Source organism: Gallinula chloropus (assembly GCF_964237585.1).
Source record: "Gallinula chloropus genome assembly, chromosome: 3".
Classification (NCBI taxonomy): Eukaryota; Metazoa; Chordata; class Aves; order Gruiformes; family Rallidae; genus Gallinula; species Gallinula chloropus.
In genome coordinates, this window is record NC_140087.1 from 122,273,732 (window position 1) to 122,295,896 (window position 22,165).

Genomic DNA, 22,165 nt, shown 5'->3' on the forward strand with positions numbered 1-22,165 from the left:
CTGTTCCCCACCCGCTCCCAGGCCTGCTGTCCCCCGAGGAAGAGGAGGCTGCGGGGTGCTAGGGCTTTTCTCCTTGACCAAAGGGGAAGCGGATGAAACCAGCCTCCTGTCTCACCTAAGAAGCCTTTTTCAACCATGAGCTTGAAGAGCTCGATGCTGCCTCCTCCGAAGCGCTCGCCGAAGGCCTTGCCCAGGTCCTCGGCCACGTGCGTGGCCACGTCCACACCCACCTCGTCGATCAGCGTGGCAGCGCCCACGGGGAAGCCGAAGGCCGTAGAGATGGCATCCACCTTCTTGGGGTCAATGCCCTCCTGTGGGAAGGGGAGGGGAAGCAAGGGGTGCTGTGGGGAGGCTCCTGGAGACGCAGCGTGGGGGGCAGAAAGCCGCCGCTCGTCGGGGGTCCCACAGTGCCACCCCCCTGCCCCCCTCAGCCCTCTGGTTCCGTGCAGGAGAGGTGCCCCCGTGCTCACACTGCTCCTCACTCTCCCCCTGCACCATGTGGGGAGGAAAGAGCCTGGGTGAGGGTCTCCCCAGCCCACGGTGCAGCTGAGAGCAGGTTGGGGAGCCCCACGGGCACCCGGCACCCCCCTCCCTTCTCAGCCAGGGCTGGGGTCACCCCCCTGCCCTTTTCCTGCAGGGAGAGGGGTTTCCTGGGCTCTCCAGTGGATGCTGGGTGGGATACGCACCTGGAGAACTCGGACCACTTCTGCCAGCATCGGCCCCAGGCACCTGGTGGTGTAGAAGCCAGGCCCATCCTAGGGAAGAGGAGCAGGGGGAAGCCTGGTGAACACAGTAAGCACCTCTCTGCAGCACAAGGATCACACGATGGTGAGGGGGATGCAGGGACCTCTGGACATCCTCAAGTCCAACCCCTGCCAGAGCAGGATAAAGAACCGTGTTCCACAGCCCCAGCTGCAGTTCAGGCACCGACAGGCAGGTGATCACGCTGAGCTCTGCCTCCAGCAGCACATCATCCACTGCTAGAAGCTGGGGTCTTATCCTGCAGGGCTCAGCAGTGCTTGAAGAACTCCCTGGGAGCTCCCACCAGAACGTTTCCATTTCAAATAGCTTTTAATTAAAATAAACAGGCTGCAGAAGCACCCTGGCTTCCCTGAGCCAACAGGCTGCTGTGGGGAAAGGGTGCTCAGAGAGACAGCCACGAACTGGCTGCTTCCCCACCCTGGAACTGCTCACCCAGCCAGGAAAGACACAGATTGGCCACGAGCTGCTGCTCAGGGATGTGGGGATGAGGGCTGGGGACACCACATTGCACCTCTGCCATGGGGATGAGGGCTGGGGACACCACACCACACCTCTGGCATGGGGATGAGGGCTGGGGACACCACATTGCATCTCTGCCATGGGGATGAGGGCTGGGGACACCACACCACATCTCTGCCATGGGGATGAGGGCTGGGGACACCACACCACATCTCTGCCATGGGGATGAGGGCTGGGGACACCACATTGCATCTCTGCCATGGGGATGAGGGCTGGGGACACCACATTGCATCTCTGCCATGGGGATGAGGGCTGGGGACACCACACCACATCTCTGCCATGGGGATGAGGGCTGGGGACACCACACCACATCTCCACCAGCCTTCAGAGGTGCCATGAGTGCTGCTGAAGGAGCCAGTTTCCCTGGCACTGCAGGAGGAACCTGCCTGGCATCGCTCAGTGACAAGACTGATCCAAACCCACACTCTGCCCCAGAGCCCAGGCTGAACCTCCCACACATCTCAAACAGCACTGCTGACCCTTTGCAGCATGGAGCACGAGCCTGGCCCTGTCTGGATGCCCCTTCAGTGACAGCAGTCCCCCTGACAGACCACTCCACACCCATGGCTTTTCCCAAGGCTGTGCTGCCACTTCCTATGGATCCCAGTGGTTCCTTCTCCAGTGCCTGCCTGGCCGTGCTCCATCTCCTCCCTCTGCTTGGTACAGCTCTGCCCTTCTGCCTGCACACACATTTCTGCCCCCTCTCATGGGAGATTTAAACCCAGGAAGAAGGAGGTGACCACTCACAGGCCCCTCCATCCCTGTGGCTTGCCCAGAAGAGGTGGTGAGAGTCCTGCCCAGACTCTGCTCCACCTTGGATGCCCGTAGAGACTTCAGGTCCTGTGTGGAACAGGACCACCCACTCCTAGGCTCGCCCTGAGCCCTCTGGTCTGCTCCAAGAGACAGTTGAGAGATCACTGGCCACCTCCCAACCTCCAATTCAACTTCTCAGCATGAGCAGCCCACACCAGAGTACACACAGCATGCCTCAGCCTCCCCTCAGCGTGCCTCAGCGTCCCCTCAGCGCTCCAGCCCACCCTGCTCCTCCCAATCCCAGCCCAGACCCCACACAGCATTCCCTCACCTTCACCACGATGACGACCTTGCCCTGTTTGAGGCCGACAGCCACAGCAGAAGCAGCTGTGTCCTGGGATGTTTTGTCTGTGGTGATGATTTCCAGAAGCTGCATCTTGTCCACGGGGGAGAAGTAGTGCATGCCAATCACCTGGGCACAAGGGAGAGCTCGGGGTTAAGTGGGTTGAAGCCAGACTTTGGCTCTCAGAGGATGTGCTGGACAAGCCATGGAGGGAAGCAGGCCAGGGTGGGCTGCAGGACCCATCAGCACAGCATGCTGTCCAGCTGGCCACACGCCCTGCTCCATCCCTTGTTAATGGGAGCACTCCTGGACTTCCTTTCCCTCCGTGGCTTTCCCAAGGACATGGCACACACCCAGAGCTCTTGCCTCAGTGAGGACTCAGGGATAACACTCACAAGACCAAGAGCACTGCTCAGCCCCCAGCTGAATCACTGGGTACCAGCCGAGCTGGCAGCGCAGCCACGGAGGCAGACGCTGAGCACGCTCCCTCCCCCCTGTCACTGCCTGGGTTTGGGGTTCAGTTTTGGAGATGAAGTGAATTTCAGGACAAAGCAGCACATTTCTGGAAATTAATTAGAGGAACGTGCAGCCCCTCCCCTGGGAAGGGCTGTACAGTGGAGATTCCTGGGCTGTGGGTCTGCTTTGCCTTCACGCCTCCTGGTAGCCACGCTTGGCACTAAGGTGTGTGTAAGTCAGAGGCACCCTCCCTGCAGGGCAGCTGCAGGCTGGAAGGCTAATTAAAGAAGATACACTAATTAGTTAAGTGATTTCCTCTTAGTTTCCCCACGAAGAGCCATTACCCAGGCAATTGATTCAGCAAGAGGATGTTATCTGCAAGCAGGAACGGGTAAGACCTGGGTCATGTTTCCATGCAGTTTCAGCCTGAGGGAAGCAGCTCTGGAATGCTGCAGGAGCCCTGGGGGCTGGGACAGACACTGTCACTCCACAGCCTCTGCAGAGGTCTGCAGGAGCTGCCCTGGGCAGGCTTAGGACCCTCAGAGAACAGCCAAGGGCCCCCTGCACCTGCACAGCAACTTCTGATGGAGCTTCAGAGCTTCCCCCCCTCCTCCTGCCCACACTGCTACAGCCTCCCTCCTCCTGCCCACACTACTACAGCCTCCCTCCCTCCTGCCCACACTACTACAGCCTCCCTCCCTCCTGCCTGTTTGAGAGGGGGAGATGGGATTATCCCTCAGGAGCCACTGGCTCTTCCCTGCTTTGTCCAGGGGAGGCAAAGCAGGTTCCTCAAATGAGGGAGGGCGAAGAGGGTCCCCCTTTTTACACCAAGACCCCCACAGATGGCTCCTTATCCCTCAGGAGGTGACTGAAGTGGTCACACAGCCCCCTCATGCTGCTTCAGACACAGCAGCAGCACGTCCAGTCTCCCCTAAGGCAGGTGTCAGATCTGGCAGCCCCATGCTGACCGCCCCCAAACCAGCACCCCTGGGGGGTAAAGCCCACCACCCACTCCAGAGCTGAGCCCACAGCTGACCAAGGCTTTGCACAGCCAGGTTCAGCTTCCAGCCACCAGCTCCCCCTCCCCACTGGCTGCTGGGTTAGTGTGCTCTCCCTGAGAAGGTGTTTCCCCAGCGTTTTCCAACCTGACTCCCACATCTAGTCAAGTTTATCGAAATGCCTGAAGTTCTCCCAGCTGGAATCCTCTCAGCTTGGGTCCATCCACAGCTCCACAGCTCCCAGAGCGTGCTGACCCCCCTGCTGAACCCTGCCTCACCCTATTTGGGGCTGGTCCACCCCTTCCTACCTGCCCAAGGACCACGAGCTCTGCATTCAAAGCTCACACAGGGGGAGGAAGATGAGCTGAGGAGGAAGCAGAAGATCCCAGTGCTCACTTACAGCAAAGACAGTTTGCTACTACCAGGCAGCTCAGCACAGACCCCCAGCAGCCACGTGGCACTGGGTACTCACCTTCTCTGGCCTCTTGCTAACAGCAGCAATTTGGCTGATGGGGAGGGCAGAGGTGTTACTGGCAAAGATACAGTGAGCAGGGATCACCTGTGGTGGGAGGGGAAGAGATGGTGTAAGAGCAGCGTTCTGGAGGCAGATCCAGAGCCCTGAGAGACCAGAACCAGCACCTGGAAACCCTGACAAATCAAACCCAACCTCCTCTGGGTCAGGGGATGTTGAGCCTGGAGAAGAGGAGGCTGAGGGGAGACCTTCTCCCCCCCTCCCCTGCCCTGCCAGGAGGGTGCAGAGAGGTGGGCGATGGTCTCTGCAGCCAGGGGCCAGGAGCTGGGCCAAGGGGCAATGGGCTCAAGCTGCCCCAGGGCAGGGTCAGCTCAGCTGGGAGGGCAAAGTTCTTCCCTGGCAGAGTTGTGGGGCTGTGGCACAGGCTGCCCAGGGAGGGGGCTGAGTCCCCAGCCCTGGGGGTGTTTAACAGGGGGGAGATGAGGTGCTGAGAGATCTGGGGCAGCACAGGACAGGGGACAGTTGGGCTTGGTGAGCTTTAAGGGCTTTTCCCAACCTGGTGATACTGGGATTCTGGCAGGGCAGAGAGCCTTAGAAACATCCTCTGTGCTCTTCCCAGCTCTGCAATACCAGTCTCAGAGACCAAATTCCCACCCTAGATTTTCTGCCAGACCACTGCACCCATGCCAGACACCATGGGTAGGGACTTCAGGAGCCCCAGAGAGCTCCTTGACCACAGTTCTCTCCCCAGGTGTTCTCTTCTTGGACAGGAGAGGGCTGTGGCAGCAAGCTGGGGTCAGTAAGTTGTGGTGATGTTGAAGGATGTTACTGTTGTACCAACATGCTCAAATGGGAGTTTTTTGGGAGCAGCTCCCAGCAGCCTGGGAATGTCTGAACTGCCCCAATCAGCTAAAAACTACCAACTCCTTACTGAGCAGAGAGTGTCCTTGGTGAGCAGAAGGCTGCCCACACCCCCCACCCCTCTGCTGGCACACAGCACACAGCAAGCAGTGGCACCAAGGTGAGGTGACCCAAAGGCAGCGGGGCAGGGCAGCCAGGGCCTCTGTGCCACGCCTGGCACAGGCTGCTCCCAAGGGATACTCACAGCCTCCACTTCCTTCAGCACTTTGTGCTTGATGTTGATGTCCTCAAACACGGCCTCAATCACCATGTCTGCCTTCTCAAAGCCCTTGTAGTCCAGCTGGCCTGTCAGGTTGCTGAGAATGGAGTCCCTCTCAAAGGACGTCAGGCTCTTCTTCTTCACCTTGCCATTCAGCCTAGGGAAGGACAGCTCTGTCACAGCTCCTGGGCAGGATGGCCAGAGGCACACCACAACCCCAAAGGCATCCCTCCATCCCTCCCTCCTTCCCAGTGCTGTGACCCAAAACACCATCTCTGATCCAGCAGGACTGGTGCTCTGCATACCAGCCCCCTCCTTCCAGCCTGGAAAAGGAGCCACGCTCACACAACTCAGCTGGTGCTGGTCTGAAGGTCCACCACTGACATGCCTGACCATGCACAGAGGAGCTCTGCTACTGCTGAGCCAGGACAGGGAAGAGAAACCTGGCTTCTCAGGGGTCTAACCCAGTGTCTCCCCTGACACAGGCCTTTAGGCAGCCAGGATTACTCCCTTTCCCCACAGCTCTATAAGCTACTGCTGAATCTACTAGGTCATCTACCTACCTAAAAAGCTAAGCAAACACTCTGGGCCTGCTTTGCAGCAATATCTCAGCACACTGCATAGGGCAACCTTAAAAGAAAGGTTTATCACCCTGCTGTGACATCAGAAGGATCTGAGGTGTCAGGAGCTCCCCCCTCCTATTTTCACTAGACAGCCCCATCCCATCCCATCCCATCCCATCCCATCCCATCCCATCCCATCCCATCCCATCCCATCCCATCCCATCCCATCCCATCCCATCCCATCCCATCCCATCCCATCCCCTCTGAACTCACATACCCCTTGAAGACCTGCTGCTGTCCTCTGTCCAAGCCTTTCTGGGCTGTGTCCTTCAGGATGGTCTTCAGTCCCTTGTCCACCGAGACCTGTGCGATCCCAGCGCCCATGAGCCCCGCTCCCAGCACCGCCAGGGTCCTGCACAGAAAGGGGTTGGGGGGTATGGAGGGGGCACACATTCAAAGCCAGGAATGGCTGAACACCCATCCATCAGGGTGCTTTTCTTTTTAGGGAGGTGACATGCTTGCTGATAAGCATTCCAGAGGCTGGAGATGTCTCTGCTCTGCTTTTTGGGACTCTGGGCTGCTCTAGTCCCAAGAGCCATTCAGCAGAGATCCTCTGACTGCTCCTTCATGCACCCCATGCTCGTACTTATAGAACCACCAAATCTCCTGAGCTGGGATGGATCCATGAGGCCCCTGGTGCCCAGCTCCCAGCTCCACACAGCCCAGCCCAGCCCGAGCGCGGCACTGAGCCCATCATCCAGACGCTTCTTGCCCTCAGCCCAGCCCGGGGCTGGGACCCCTTCCCTGGGGAGCCTGTGCCAGCCCCAACCCCCCTCTCAGCACAGCAGCTCTTCCTGACCCCCAGTTCCCTCAGGGTCACTTACTTCACCTCTCTCTGTGGGGCTCCAAACTTGTTCTTCTTGCAGCGCACTTGCCCGTGGTAAAGCCCGATCAGCGCCTTGGATTCCCTGGTCACCGCAAGCTGCCCGAAGCTCTGGGAGGAAGGGAAGGGAAGGGGGAGGCAGAGTTTGGCTTTGAGCAGATTTAGCAGCTGTCTCCTTTCCAGCACAGGCACATGAGAGAGCCAGTGAGGGGAGGCTGCAGCCTCCCATGTAGCTGCACAGCCTGGTGAGCTGGTTAGGGAAGGAAGGAGGAACGAGGTGGGTGTAATCCTTCCTGGAGGCACCTTCTGTGCTACTACAGCCTGCTCTGTACCACCACCTCCCACGTGGGCTGCCAGAAAGCAGCAGGGAAAGGCTTGTTCAACGTCCTTTCCCATCAACAATATAACTTAAAGCACCCACAAAGAGCCTGTGCCCCTAGCACTGGGTCTGGAGGGGCGGGAGCTCTGCCAGGGGACAAGAGCAGCGTAGTATTCCCATGCTCCTTCCTACCCACTGAATCAGTCACAGCTCATTCCCACCCTGGGAGCACAGCTTCCAGGGGCATGTTCAGGTTCCCAGCTTAGGTGGTACAGCAGAAACCAGCTGCAGCAGGAGTTTTATGAGATTTTTTCAGAGGATCATGAACAGGCAACGACAACAACTCAAATCAAAGGCGTGCATCACCTCCCAGCACAGACCGGGAAAGCAGGCAGGAAGACAACAGCCAACAGCAACCTAAAGGTGCCTGAGCAGCTAAGGACAGGCTTGGGGCAGGCTGAATCGTCCTTCAGCACTGTCCTGGGAGTTAAAGTCTGGTTAAAACAGCAGAAACACAAAGCCTGGAGGAGAATGTGCAAGTCTGTATCCACAGGGAAAGAGGGAAGCCTTAAACAGGCAGACAGACACCCCTGACACTTATTATTCTTTAGAGGGTTCTGGGAATATCTCCATCCTGCTGCTGTTCTCAGGGAAGAAACCCTCCATTCTTTTCCCTGTGGAACAGAGGATCCCCAGGCTTTTGTTCAGCACCAGACCAGACGTGGGTGGAATGTGTAACCAGAACAGACGGGTCTCACCCAGGGGGTCACTGGGAAGCTGGGAGGAAGCAGACAGCTCAGAGCAGGACCTTCCCACCAGGAGGCAACACAAGGAGGTTGGGAAAGGCTGTGGGATGTGGGAGAGTGGTGTGAGAAGCTGGTGCATGTTATGGGTAGTGCTGAGCTGGATGGATGGATGGATTCCCCAGCTGTTCTGGGGCAGAGACGTGAGAGGTGACCCAAGCGTGGAGATTACCAGGAGGGAGTGTTGAGGGGCCAGGTCACCACCCCAGTGACACCCTGCCCAGCCAGAATCACCTCCTCTGCATCAGGAAGAACACACCTGAGTACACTCATAGCAACACAGGGGTCACTGATAACAAGCTAAACAGAGGCAGGTTGTTTATTACAGCAGAGGGATCAAGGTGGCTGAGGATGAATGAGGATCACAGAATCCCAGGGGTTGGCAGGGCCCCCCAGAGCCCCTGGGGTCCCACCCCCTGCCCAAGCAGGGTCCCTAGGACAGGGGCTGGGATCTCTCCAGAGAAGGAGACTCCACACCCCCTGGGCAGCCTGTCCCAGGGCTCCCTCACCCTCACTGGGAAGAAGTTCTTCCCCACATTGGGGGGAACTCCCTGGGCTCCAACTTGAGCCCATCGCCCCTTGTCCTGTCCCCACAGACACTGAGCAGAGGCTGCCCATGGCCCCTGGGTCCCACCCTTCAGCTCTTGATCCCCAGTGATCAGATCCCCTCTCAGGCTCTTCTCTGCAGGCTGAACAGCCCCAGCTCCCTTCAGCATCTCTGTCCCTCCTCTGGACTCTCTCCAGGAGATCCCTGGCTGGTTGATCCCAGGGAGCCCAGACCTGGACACAACACTCCAGCTGGGGCCTGGCCAGGGCAGAGCAGAGGGGGAGGATCCCCTCCTGTCACCTGCTGCCCACACTCCTCCTGATGCCCCCAGGATCCCATTGTCTCTCTCAGCCCCAGGACACACTGCTGGCTCATGGCCACCCTGTCACCCACCAGCACCAGGGCACCCTGCTGGCTCGTGGCCACAATGGATGGGAAAGCAGTGGCAGCGTGGGGGAATGAACAGGGGACATGTAAGGAAGCTGCTGGTCAGTAAAGTTGTCTGCCAGAGCCTGCCAAGTCTGTCCCACCCCCACTCTAGTGCTGTTTGCCCTGTGTGTGACACCAGCCAACCTCAGGTGGGACAGGACAGCATGTAGGACATGAGGTACGTGTGCCAGCGACAGGCAGACAGGGCCCTGTGGCTGACTGACAGACAGACAAACACACCCAGCCAGCTATTGACGGTGTGGGTGTGCACACAGGAGCACTGTCACCACATGTGAGCTTCAATTCTGCTCAGCATCGATCGCTGGATGTGCCTGGGAGTGGGTTGTGTCCATGGGGGTGTCACCAGCGTGGCACTGTGCTGTGTGCACAGCCAGCCACTGTTTGGGAACATGTATCCACACCTCAGCAATCCCTGATCAGCCTCACCACTGGCTGGACCAGGGGGGAAAGCAGCAGGAGGAACAAGAGGTGAACAAGAGGAACAAGAGGTCTTTTGGGCCTTAAAACAGCAAGACCTGACTGCCTGTAGCAGCTGTTATTGGTGCTGAACTCGGCCAACGTGCCAGGAAAGTCAAGAACTGAGGGAAAGGAAGAGGGATGTAGAGGCTCATCTCAGAATATCACATAACCTCTGGGTAGTTGAGGTTGGAAGAGACCTGTGGAGCCTTGTCCCACCCCACTGCTCAAAGCACAGTCAGCCAGCTCAGGGCTGGCTGAGTATCACCATCGAGAGACACTCCACAGCCTCCCTGGGCAGCCCGTTCCAGTGTTCAGTCACCTTTACAGTATAAAAACCTGACCAGGAGATGGAAAAGGACCAGCACAAAGCCTCTGGACCAGAAAAGAGCAAGCAAAACAAGAGCAACAGAGAATCAGCACCCTGAACAAAGAGGATGGAGAAAACAGATGATGAACAGAACATGGGCAACGAGTTAATTCTTGGAAGAAACTCTGTGTCGGCACCAAAGTCCCTGGAAGCACTGGAGGGACAGAGCCCACACCTCTGGGTTACCTGTCTTGGGAGAGGAGCAGGAAAAGCAAACAGTGCTCAGACACAGAGGGAATCAAAGTCCTGGTACGTGGGTCCTGGGTTGTGAACTGTCTGGTCACTCACTGCTCAGAAAGGTAACGCAGAGAGGCAGGAGAAGAGGCTTTCAGAGGAAGAACCCTGAAGAACAGCTCTGCCCAAGGTCAAGACAGGCCTTTTCCACAGCCTCCCTGCCAGAGGGAGGGAGCAGCCCGTGGTGAAACACAGATTCCTCCCCCCAGCTCCACACCTCAGGGGTGACTGTTGGGGATCTCATCTCCTTACCTGGGACTCAGTGAGGTATCCGGCGTCGCGCCCCTGATCCAGACCCGTCCTTACAACCTAGTCACAGAGGAGCAGGAAAGATACAGTCAGGTCTGCTGCCAGCTACACTGTAAGGAGACACCTGCTTAGCTGCAGCCCCTGTTTTCACCTAGTGCCCTCTCCAGCAGCCAAGGGACACTTCAGGCTCTCTGGGTCCTGTCCACACTGTACAAAGCAGAGCTGGGCATCACCCTGTCACAGAATCCCAGAGTCACAGGGTGGGAAAAGCCCTTTGAGCTCCTGGAGTCCAACCAGCCCTGTCCTGTGCTGCCCCAGATCTCTCAGCACCTCATCTCCCCCCTGTTAAACACCCCCAGGGCTGGGGACTCAGCCCCCTCCCTGGGCAGCCTGTGCCACAGCCCCACAACTCTGCCAGGGAAGAACTTTGCCCTCCCAGCTGAGCTGACCCTGCCCTGGGGCAGCTTGAGCCCATTGCCCCTTGGCCCAGCTCCTGGCCCCTGGCTGCAGAGACCATCGCCCACCTCTCTGCACCCTCCTGGCAGGGCAGGGCAGGTGGGGAGAAGGGCTCCCCTCAGCCTCCTCTTCTCCAGGCTCAGCACCCCCAGCTCCCTCAGCTGCTCCTCAGAGGATCTGCCTTCCAGAATGTCCTTCTAGAACAGAGCCACTGGGATGGCAAGGAGCTTTCTGTCAGCTTCATTTCTTTCTTATCCCTTTATTAACTCCTCCCTCGTGGGTTCAGGAGCTGGTTTCAGTAGGGCTGTGCTCCTGTCATGTCACTGCTCTCAGTGTCAGAAGGGGCATTCACAGGCTTTAGAGAAGTCTTGGCAATCAGTTAGATAGTGGAAAGTCAGGTTAAAATAAGGATTGAACCACAGACTCTGCCTGTAAGACAGTGTCTGTGTGACTTGGGGGCTGTGGTACTGCAGGGTGAGAGCCATGAGAGCAGCAGTTTACACCTCTGGCTTCTGAGAGGTTAACCCATTTCTTCAGGAGCTGTACAGGGAACCTGGACAAACTGCAGCTGGAAGTTCATGGACAAAATACTCCAGCTAAACCTTCCCTCAACTGGGATTCCTGATCTTCCCCTTACTGGTACCAATACCACACAAATGGGTGATGATATTCTGAGTTGCACCCTGCCTGCTCCTACACCACACAGCTAGAAGCTGCCACAACTGATCTGCTGTGAGGACTGGGGTGCAGGGCTTCACTCTGCACAAGGAGCCCCCTTCCCCCTGTCACCCCCCCACCCCACAGACCCCCCTTCACTGCAGCTCCAGACCTCACAGCAGGAGTTACCTCGATGATCTTCAGCGGGGCAGGGTAGAGGCCTTTGGTTTGCTTCTGAACTTTGCTCTCCACCGTCTTGTAGACTTGCTGCCTCACAAAGGGCAGGGCCATGGCATAGTCTGTGAGCTCTGCAAGGTGGGACAAAACATGTCTCAGCACAGCACTGCACCTGCAAGTGACAGACCTGAGAGCTGGGTGGCTGCAGCGGGAACGTGCACCCCAAACTCAGCCACAGGCACGAGGCTTGCTTGGAAGCTCCTTCTGCAGACAACTCCCTGAGGGCTAAGGAATCCTCCCCAGACAGGCAGTGACAGACTGAGCTCTGGGGAGCAGGACTTGCTCCAAGATGTCACCAGTTCTGGGCTCTGCTAACTGCAAGAGGACTGGAACAGAGCAGACCCACGTGCCTCTTCCCACTCCACGACACAAGCTCAGTACTGAACCTGCTGCCACAGCTTTGGAGATGGACAGAGCTCCAGAGGCAGCTCCTGCTCTCTCCTAGGAGAGCTCCCCTCAGGAGCCACCACAGGCAGCTCTGGTGACACCCCTTGAAGATCAGATCTGCAGAGCAACGTTTTCTCTACCAACCCACCCAGCTCAAGAGACGACGATGATACAACTTCAGTGTGGAAATGGAATGAAGCAGGAGGGGGAACACCTTGCTGAGAAACAAAGCTGGATTATGCTCACCACAGTCCCTTGGGATTTGGTGCCCCCAGACTTACTCTGTATCAGTCCTTTGGATCTCTTGGTGGACACAGTCCTGTTGGCTAGTCCTCTGGCAAAGTCAATCGCCACCTCCTCCAAGTACTCGATCGTCCGTGCCTCTGGAGTCTTCACACCCGGCCCTGCGTGTAAAACAACCCCCAGAAGTCTCAAGGAAAGGCAGCAGCAGTGACCACTGATGCATGAAGATGCAGAGACAAGGATGAGGTGGTGCCACGGTGTTCCCCTGCACTGCCACCACCCTGTTTGACTTCCCTTGGTCGCAAACCAGGATGGAAAAGCTCAACAGGAGCCAGGTGGAGGTCCCCAGGTGTTTGATACCCCTGGTGTCAGGCAGAAACACCAGGCAGAAACACCAGCTCCCAGAGGAGCAGAGGGCAGCATGTCACCTCACCAGCACCTGCACGGGGCCAAGGGATGCCCCTGGCTGGAAGGGGAGAGGGGAGACCAGCCGGTCTGACCCGCTGCTCAGCGCGGGGCCAAGGTCACAGTTAAATCCAGCTCTGGAACCAGATCAGGTTGCTCAGGGACCCTTCTGTCTGTCTTGGAATAAGCTCTGAGGACAGAGATCCCATCACCTCTCTGGGCTCCTGCTCCAGTGCCTGGACTCTTCACAAATCCTGCCCTTTATTCCTCAACCTTTTATTCTGCTTCATTCCTGTCCCCCACCACTCCGTGTCTCAACAGAACCCAAGTGCTCTGCCTGCTCCCTCTCCTTGCACCTCTCCATCCTCTCCTTGCACCTCTCCATCCTCTCCTTGCACCTCTCCATCCTCTCCTTGCACCTCTCCATCCTCTCCTTGCACCTCTCCATCCTCTCCTTGCACCTCTCCATCCTCTCCTTGCACCTCTCCTCCCTCTCCTCGCACCTCTCCTCCCTCAGGTGGTACAGCAAGTCCACACAACCAAACAGCACCAACACCACTGCTATCCAACACCAGGACTACAGCCTCACACATCACCTGCCCCTGTCCACAGAAAGCTCTGCCTTGGATCTCCAGTGAGGAAACCTCTCTCTTGCTTCAGCTGGCCCAACAGAGCAGCACCCAGCACTGTCCCAGGAGCAGCAAGCCCCAGCAGAAGGGGGTTTAGCCATCTGAGGGCAGGACACACCATCTGTGAGCACAGGGCTCCTGTGGCTGCACAGGAGAGCACACAGGGCTGGAGTGTCACCTTGCTGGAGGCTGATGATGAGTCCTTAATGAGAGATGTGATGGGTGGTGACTCTGCAGAGGGAGCCTGTGGCTAAAGGCACAGCCTTGGGCTGCTTCTGACCCAGCAGGACAAGCCTGAGGAGGTCACAGCGCTCTATCCTCACAGCTGGGCACCCTCTGGCACCTTCAGCACAAGCTGCTCCACCACATCCAGACTCTGCAGAGCCCCTGCAGCCAGGGAACCACCACAGCAAACTACTGCCTGACACAGGAGAGGAGTACACACCAAACCAGAAACTCTCTCTGCCACCTCCCACTACTCTCACCTTCTGCTGAGGTCTTACAGAACCATCACACAATCCCAGACAGCATTAGGTGGGAAGGGACCTTCCCTCCCTCCCCCTGCAGTGACAGGGACATCTTCACTGGAGCAGGGTGCTCAGAGCCCCATCCAGCCTGAGCTTGGGTGTCTTAAGGGATGGGGCCTCCCCCACCCCTCTGGGCACCCTGTCCCAGTGTCCCACCCCCCTCAGAGGGAAGAGCTTCTTCCTCAGGTCTCATCTAACCCTGCCCTGCTTGAGTTTAAACCATTACCCCTCATCCTGTTGCTCCCTGCCCTTACTAACAGCCCTGCCCAGCTCCCCTGTAGGTCTTCAGTGTTAAAGTTTCACCCTAAAGACCCGAGAGCAGCAGCCCCCCCACGCTGCTGCCTGTGGGAGGGTCTCTCAGCAAGAAGTGAGCAAAGGACCACACACATTTTGTCTGCAGCAGGACAGCTCAGGGTTAGGAGGTCTCACTCGTGCCCTGGAGATGCAGCAGAGCCATTCCAGAGAACAGCCCAAACAAAGCAAAGTTTTCTGCTGCACAGGCAGCTCTGAAAACTGAACCCAGAGCTGCTGCATCATCCAGGGGACTGGAAATCTGAGAGCTCTGGGGATTTCAGAGCTCAAACCATCCAACCTCCTCCCACCACTAGACAGCAACACACCTGAGACCTTCAGCTTTAGAGAGCTGATGCACTACAAGGCCTGAATACCCCATTTCCCCTTCCCATCACCGTGGCTTGTCAACACCAACAGCCGCTGGACTTTGACACTACAGCCAAAGGGGAGAGCTGCTGATTTGTGTCTGAGTGAGAAGAACAATCAGGGCAAGGTCATCAAAGCCCCTTCTGCAGGCAGTGTTATGGTCACCTCCCAGTGCCCTGCAGCATCCTAACCCAGCAGCCCCAAGCTGTCTCCTCACATCTGAGCAGCACCTGCCAGAATTAGATCTGGGCATGGCAGTGAATACATCAAGAGAGTGCTGCAGGGCTCCCTACTGAGGGGGAGCTGATTGCACCCCATGAAATTGCCTCCTGATTAATGCTGTCTCTCTCCTTCAAAGCTTTCTACCATCAGTTACAGCTGCTTTCCCCCAGAGACAGAGAAGCCACGCTGAATGCTCAGCAGCAAAGCAGCAGCTGCTATCTGGATGCACAAGGAGCACCCCCACTGCTCACACGTAACCCCAGTGAGGGTTGCAAACTGTGCTTTGGAATCTGGGGTTCCCTTTGAGCAAGCCAGGGCAATCCTGGTGTAAAATCCCACGTTTGCTGGCTCCTGAACAGCCAACTGACATTTAAGCAAGGGTGCAGAGGTAAAATTCATCCAGTTTTAACTCAAACCTGGGTACCACTCCTGGTTCTGCAATTGAGAACACAGCTGAGGCCACCTGGGCACACTGCTGGATCACTGAGGCAAAGAGAGACAGTGGGGTCCTGGGGGAATCAGGAGGAGTGTGGGCAGCAGGTGACAGGAGGGGATCCTCCCCCTCTGCTCTGCCCTGGCCAGGCCCCAGCTGCAGTGTTGTGTCCAGGGCTGGGCTCCCTGGGATCAACCAGCCAGGGATCTCCTGGAGAGAGTCCAGAGGAGGGACAGAGATGCTGAAGGGCTGGAGCATCTCCCCTGGAAGGAAAGGCTGAGGGAGCTGGGGCTGTTCAGCCTGCAGAGAAGAGCCTGAGAGGGGATCTGATCACTGGGGATCAAGAGCTGAAGGGTGGGACCCAGGGGGCCATGGGCAGCCTCTGCTCAGTGTCTGTGGGGACAGGACAAGGGGCGATGGGCTCAAGCTGGAGCCCAGGGAGTTCCCCCCAGTGTGGGGAAGAACTTCTTCCCAGTGAGGGTGAGGGAGCCCTGGGACAGGCTGCCCAGGGGGTGTGGAGTCTCCTTCTCTGGAGAGATCCCAGCCCCTGTCCTAGGGACCCTGCTTGGGCAGGGGGTGGGACCCCAGGGGCTCTGGGGGGCCCTCCCAATCCCTGCAATGCTGTGAATGCTGGCACGTGACACAGGTCACAGGGCCTTCCCAGGTGTTTCTCAGGGCAGGCAGTGGCATCTCTTCTTTTCCTTTGTTCTCCTTGAATTGAGGAGCTAAGGGCCATGAGGGTATTTTCCAGGGAAACCAAGCTCTGCACACAGCAAGTGGGTGGCAGTACCAGCAGGCACAGTGCTCCCCATCCTGGCTGCAGCTGCTCAGGCCTTTCAGAGGCTGTGCAGGCTTTGCCCTCTGTGGGGTCACCTTCCAAAAAAGCCCCCCCCGCCCTTCTCCACAGCAAAGGAACAGCAGAAGCAAGAAACTATTCCCTGGCCCACTCAGAGTTTTGGAAGTGCAATTTGATCTGTGGTTTGCAGGGAATTCCTTCATCCCACTGGAAGCCAGTTGGCAACTGGCCACGTTGGCTGGGGCCCTGGGCACCCTTGTGTAGCTCCAGGCCTGGAGGTTGGTGTCCCTGCCTGTGGCAGGGGGTTGGAGCTCTGGGACCCTTGGGGTCCCTCCCAGCCCAGACCAGGCTGGGATTTTATGAGCTCAGAGCACCCCAGCCGTGGGGCTTGGCTGCTTCTCAAGATCCTGTCACAGAGATTAACATCTGTAGGCAGCACAAATGTAGGCATGGGTCATCTATTCTCCTTTCATTATGGGCTGTGACCTGCCCCTCTGACATGATAAATGAGGAATGCAGGTTCTTATCTGTATAATTAGCTCCTGGCCTCCCCAGCAGGCCTGCCCTCTACAGTAACCTTCCCCTGCTCCCTGGGCTTCAGCAGCAGCCTGACATTTCAAGGTGCCCATGCACACACTAGTGAGGTGCAATGGAGACTGCACCACACAGCACAAGGACACAGCAGTCCTTACCACAGAATCACCTGGTTGGAAAAGACCTTCAAGATCATCAAGTCCAACCAACTGACCCAGATCTCTCAGCACCTCATCTCCCCCCTGTTAAACACCCCCAGGGCTGGGGACTCAGCCCCCTCCCTGGGCAGCCTGTGCCACAGCCCCACAACTCTGCCAGGGAAGAACTTTGCCCTCCCAGCTGAGCTGACCCTGCCCTGGGGCAGCTTGAGCCCATTGCCCCTTGGCCCAGCTCCTGGCCCCTGGCTGCAGAGACCATCGCCCACCTCTCTGCACCCTCCTGGCAGGGCAGGGGAGGTGGGGAGAAGGGCTCCCCTCAGCCTCCTCTTCTCCAGGCTCAGCACCCCCAGCTCCCTCAGCTGCTCCTCAGAGGATTTGCCCTCCAGCCCCTTCCCCAGCCTGGTTGCCCTTCTCTGCACTTGTTCAGCTATGCTGCTTGGCTGAGGTTATCCCTTAGATGCTCCACCCCCACTAGACTTGGCTGCATCAGTGGTTTCTCCACTCATTTCAGTAAGATGGAGAGGTTAAGTGACAAGGCTCTCAGGGAACAGAGAGGCATCAGGTCTGACCTAGAGGGTCCACCAGCTGATCAACCAGACCCATCTTCTTTGCTCTGTCAGCACGGATGTTCCTTCCAGTCAGCATCATATCAAAGGCAGCAGGCAGTCCCACCTGGACAGGCAGAAACAGGGGGGATTCAGAACAGGAGCATGCCACACAGCCAAAGGGGCTGTCAAGTGAAGTTCTTCTCTCACTCACCATCTTTGGCAGCCTCTGAGTACCCCCTGCCCCAGGCAGGAGACCCAGTAGCACTTCAGGTGTTCCCAAGACTGTTTTTTTGTCCTTTGTTGCTATTCTGTAGTGACAGGCAATGGCAACCTTAAAAAAGGAAGAGAAAACTAAAGGTTTTGCTGTGCAAGACCACAGAAGAACCGTGAATCCCTATCAAAGGCCTCTTCCTAAGCTTTCCTCTTGAGACCACCAGTTCCCCAAATCAGCTGCCCAGATCCCCTTGTGGCTGCACTGATGGCTCCTTCCAGCAAGAATAGTGCATGCAGGGTGTAAGACAGCAAGCAGCTACACCCTGAGCATGAAGCTACCCAACTGCTGCTGGCTTTGAATCTCACCTGGCCCCTCAAGGGCTTATAACTCATTCCCTACACTGAGAGCAGAGTCCCATTTACTGCTCGGCCACGACACTGGGTTTGTCCCTGGATCGCCCAGTCCAAGTGCTCCTAACAAGCTGTGACTGCTGGGGAAATCAGTATGCAACTGAAGAGACTCTGTTTTCATGAGGTTACTCAGGTCTAGCAGTAGCTTTGCTGCAGGAGGTACCACAGAGCCTTTCCATTTACAAACTCCTGAGGAGATCACGACGCGACCACGGCGCCCAGGCGCAGCAGCAGAGCAGGGAGCAGAGCACACAGCCAGGGTGGAGCCTGGCTGTGCTCCCCAGGCTCATCCCTCTCACAACCACCTTCACAAGAGCAGAAGTTGCTGGGATACAGGGCTCAGTTCAGCTGAAAAGCAGCAATTTCCAGCCTGAGCTCTGCCAGAGGCATTTATCCAGGTCCAATGCCCGCTGGAAACAGCCGGTTTGCCCCGGGATGCTCCCATCTAAATATCAGCCTGGCCCACACAGACTCATATTTGATGATACCAGGAGCAGAAAAACGAGTGTGGCAGAGCCATTAACCCACCACAAACTCATCTGAGTGGATGTAATGAACCTGTCAGGCCTCCAGCCCCTCTGGCGCTCAGCAGCCCCACAGGCATCGTTCAGGATAGGTTAGAGACCCAGCGCTGCTGCCCAGACCCAGACTCCTCTGATACCTCCAGTCCTCCTCCCAGGCAGGAGCCACTGATGGCAGCAACAACGGGCTTTGGAGACTGCTCAATTTTTTCCAGCATCTTCTGTCCTTCCTGAGAGAGCTGAGTCACTTCCTGAGAGGTCTTGCAGGCTTCGATCATGCTGCAGTGAGGCAGAAAGGCGAATCAGGGTTGGGAAAAAGGCACTGAGAAAACAACAGTGGTACAATGAGAGCAGCTCAAGGAGTTTGTTCCCCTTTTCCCACCAAACCCCAGTGACTGACAGGCAAGAGCTATTTAGTCCCCCAGCCTCAGATGAACAGGCAACACGGGGAGACTACTAAATCCAGCGGGTTAAGTCGCTGCAGGCTGAGGCAGGGCTGGCACTGAATGAGCCTCCTTGTGTCAGGGCTGTGAAAGCCTTGGGGGGAGAGCAGGAAGGGTCATAGGAAGCCTCAAAGCCCTTGCCAGGAGGGTGGAGGGGAGAGCCCAGCACTGCTTTGTAGGGGAGCAGATGGCCAGTGCCAATTCCAGACTCCCAGGGGGCCAATTCCTCTGGCGGAGGCGACAGCAGCGCTCGCTGGGTGGGTGTTCAGGAGGCTCATGGGGTTGGGACCAGCAGACACCTCAACACAGCCCATCCCTTCACTCTGCTTACCAGCCCTAATGCTGCCTCCTCCCCACCACCATGAGAACTGACTCTCTGCCCCCAGGTAAGGCCATCCAAAAGGGTAATAAGGCTTTTTAAGGGCCTGTTTGTACTTCCCTTCCCCTCCTCGGTGCTTTCTGGCTTTTAATGTCTTTAAACAACTGCTCTGTCCTGCCCAGCATCAGGAATAGGAGCCAACAGCACTGTAGGGCCCGGTGGGAGCCCCCCCACTGCCTGCAGAAGTGGGTTTGTGGCTCTCCTGGGAGGCTGCTCTGTGTGGCAGAGAGCCAGAGCCTGCCTCGTGGAGGGGCCACCCTGGAGGAGTGCCAGCACTAACCCCAGCTCAAACCCAGCCCTGCATGTAAATGATCTGCTCCTGTTGTGGCCCAGACCAGAGGACAAGGCTCACCCCTGTGCCAGGAAGGGATTCCTTGGCTGCACCCCAGCATGCAGGAAGGAGGGACCCAGCCAAACGGGGCCTGGTGACTTGCCATGCTCCTCTTTAGAATCCCAGCCTGGTCTGGGCTGGGAGGGACCCCAAGGGTCCCAGAGCTCCAGCCCCCTGCCACAGGCAGGGACACCAACCTCCAGGCCTGGAGCTACACAAGGGTGCCCAGGGCCCCAGCCAACCTGGCCTGGAACACCCCCAGGGACGGGGCACCCACCCCCTCTCTGGGCAGCCCCTTCCAGCCCCTCACCACTCTCTCTGCACAGAACTTCCCCCCAGGCTCTCCTCTCCCCCTTCCCTCCTCCAGCTTCACTCCAGCCCCTTGTCCTGCCAGGCTCTGCCCTTTAACAAGCCCATTCCCCTCCTGTTCCTGGGGTCCCTTCAGGGACGGGGAGGCTGCAGTGAGGTCCCCCCACAGCCTTCTCTTCTCCAGGCTGACCCAGCCCAGCTCCCTCAGCCTCTCTCCATGGGGAGCTGCTCCAGCCCTCTGAGCATCCCCGGGGCTCCTCTGACCCCTCTCCACCAGCCCCACATCCTCCTTGTGCTGGGCCCCAGCTCTGGCCACAGGACTCCAGCTGGGGAGGGCAGAGCAGAGAGGGACAATCATGGATCTAACTTCATTCTGAGCAAATCACACCCAGGATTCATTCCCAGACTCTGCCTCAGCCACAGGGAGACGTCAGTGACGAGCTGCTGGGACTCCACGGTGCCCCTGGCTGGGAATCCTGGTCTCCAGAGAAATCTGCACCAGCCTAACTGCCAAGGCCTCTGTACTTACTCGATGTCTGCTCCTGCAATGAAAGAGCCTGGCTTTGAAGAGATGAGGACGGCGCTTTTGACGGCTTCATTGGCCCAGATCTCATTCATGACATCAGTAAACTCAGCGTTCAGCTGCCTGGAGAGAGTGTTCACCTGGAAGCAGCAAAGGAGCCTTGTGAGGAGGAGGGAGCCCAGGCAGCAGCGGAGCGTAACCTCTGAGTAAGGACTGACTCAGCAGAAAACTCACACAGAAGACAGACTGACACCAAAAAGCCAAAGCAAATGGTGGGCCTGAGGGGATTTCCCAAGGTGGGAGGAGGGATTAGGCCACCCAGGGATCTACCCAGCAGCCAGACCAGCTCTGTGCACAGTTGCAACTCTGGGGAGCTCCAATTTGCTGTAAGGATTAGTTCCTCCAGTATCACAATCCAGTGAGAAAATAACTGGGATTAACACCAATTAAGCTGTTCTTAAGAAGTTCCCTGTTAACCTCACTGACAGTGGGTTCACGACCTCCAATGCAGAGTTTATGAGTTCCTCAGCTGTTTTTTTTCCTACACAATGGACATTCTCCTCCTCCACCCCGAATCCAAGAGCTTAAGAAGATTAATAAGACCTTGTGCCAGTGAGAGTTAAACACACACACTACAGAAGCGTGGCCAGCAGGGCCAGGGAGGTGATCACCCCCTGCACTCAGAGCTGGTGAGGCTGCTCCTCAAATGCTGTGCTCAGGTTTGGGCCCCTCACTCCAAGAAGGACATCGAGGGCCTGGAGTGTGTCTGGAGAAGAGTAATGGAGCTGGGGAAGGGGCTGGAGCACAAGTCTGATGGGGAGTGACTGAGGGAGCTGGGGGTGTTCAGCCTGGAGAAGAGGAGGCTGAGGGGAGACCTTCTTGCTCTCTCCACCCTGGCAGGAGGTTGGGGGGAGCTGGGCTCAGCCTCTTCTCACAGGTACCCAGTGACAGAACAGAGGGGATGGCTGAGAGCTGGGCCAGGAGAGGTTCAGGTTAGGAATGAGGAGACATTTCTTCTCCCAAAGAGCAGTGGGGTGCTGGAAGGGGCTGCCCAGGGAGGTGGTGGAGTCACTGTCCCTTGGGGTGTTCAGGGAGAGGTTGGGTGAGGGACTCAGGGATGTGGTTAGTAACGGAGGGGGCAGGGGGACGGTTGGACTGGATGATCTTGAAGAGCTTTCCCAACCTCAAGGATTCTACAAAAACATTTCCAGGAGGCGCTTTCAGATGCCTCCTTCAGCACCCAGATATTCCTTCCTCTATTTCTACTTTCTTCACAAGGCTGCAGGGAGGTTCCTTCCACTCTCCCCAGCCTCCCCACCGACTCGCCAGCCACAGCGGTACCTTTGAATTGGGTGTGTTGAAGCGCACGACAGCCACATCCCCTTTGATATCACAGCTGACGTGGGTTCTTGCTGGAATCAAACAGAAACAGGTGAGTATCTGCTTCTTTCCAGCAGCCTTTCAGGAGGAAGAGGAAGGTGCAAGGAAGAGCTGTGCACTTACTCTGCAGGGCGGCCGAGGCGGAGATGTTGCGGCAAGTGTAACCTACAACAGAGGTGGCAGCTGTTAATTCCCCAGCCTTGGCTCAACTCCTGTCTATTCATGCATCCTCCCAGAGAATCAGAGACTGGGCAGGGTTGAAGGGACCCCAAGGATCACAGAGCTCCAATCCCCCTGCCACAGGCAGGGCCACCAACCTCCAGGCCTGGATCCTTCTCCCCACCTCCCCTGCCCTGCCAGGAGGGTGCAGAGAGGTGGGCGATGGTCTCTGCAGCCAGGGGCCAGGAGCTGGGACAAGGGGCAATGGGCTCAAGCTGCCCCAGGGCAGGGTCAGCTCAGCTGGGAG

The 22,165-nt window shown here is 57.4% G+C and overlaps 1 protein-coding gene across 2 annotated transcripts in view; it reads right to left on the reverse strand.

Moving 5' to 3' along the window:
- Positions 1-22,165, reverse strand: part of HADHA (hydroxyacyl-CoA dehydrogenase trifunctional multienzyme complex subunit alpha) — a 31,003-nt gene that overhangs the window by 3,126 nt on the left and 5,712 nt on the right. For both annotated transcript variants that reach the window (XM_084262070.1, XM_084262071.1), the window contains exons 2-17: positions 21,823-21,864; positions 21,661-21,731; positions 20,326-20,459; positions 18,475-18,613; positions 17,401-17,520; positions 17,211-17,313; positions 12,316-12,438; positions 11,600-11,718; positions 10,301-10,357; positions 6,871-6,980; positions 6,264-6,398; positions 5,409-5,580; positions 4,304-4,390; positions 2,366-2,506; positions 687-755; positions 116-311 (exon numbers count right to left, since the gene is read on the reverse strand). In XM_084262070.1, the coding sequence (XP_084118196.1) occupies positions 116-311; positions 687-755; positions 2,366-2,506; positions 4,304-4,390; positions 5,409-5,580; positions 6,264-6,398; positions 6,871-6,980; positions 10,301-10,357; positions 11,600-11,718; positions 12,316-12,438; positions 17,211-17,313; positions 17,401-17,520; positions 18,475-18,613; positions 20,326-20,459; positions 21,661-21,731; positions 21,823-21,864 (1,818 nt within the window). The remainder of the gene's footprint in view (positions 1-115; positions 312-686; positions 756-2,365; positions 2,507-4,303; positions 4,391-5,408; positions 5,581-6,263; positions 6,399-6,870; positions 6,981-10,300; positions 10,358-11,599; positions 11,719-12,315; positions 12,439-17,210; positions 17,314-17,400; positions 17,521-18,474; positions 18,614-20,325; positions 20,460-21,660; positions 21,732-21,822; positions 21,865-22,165) is intronic.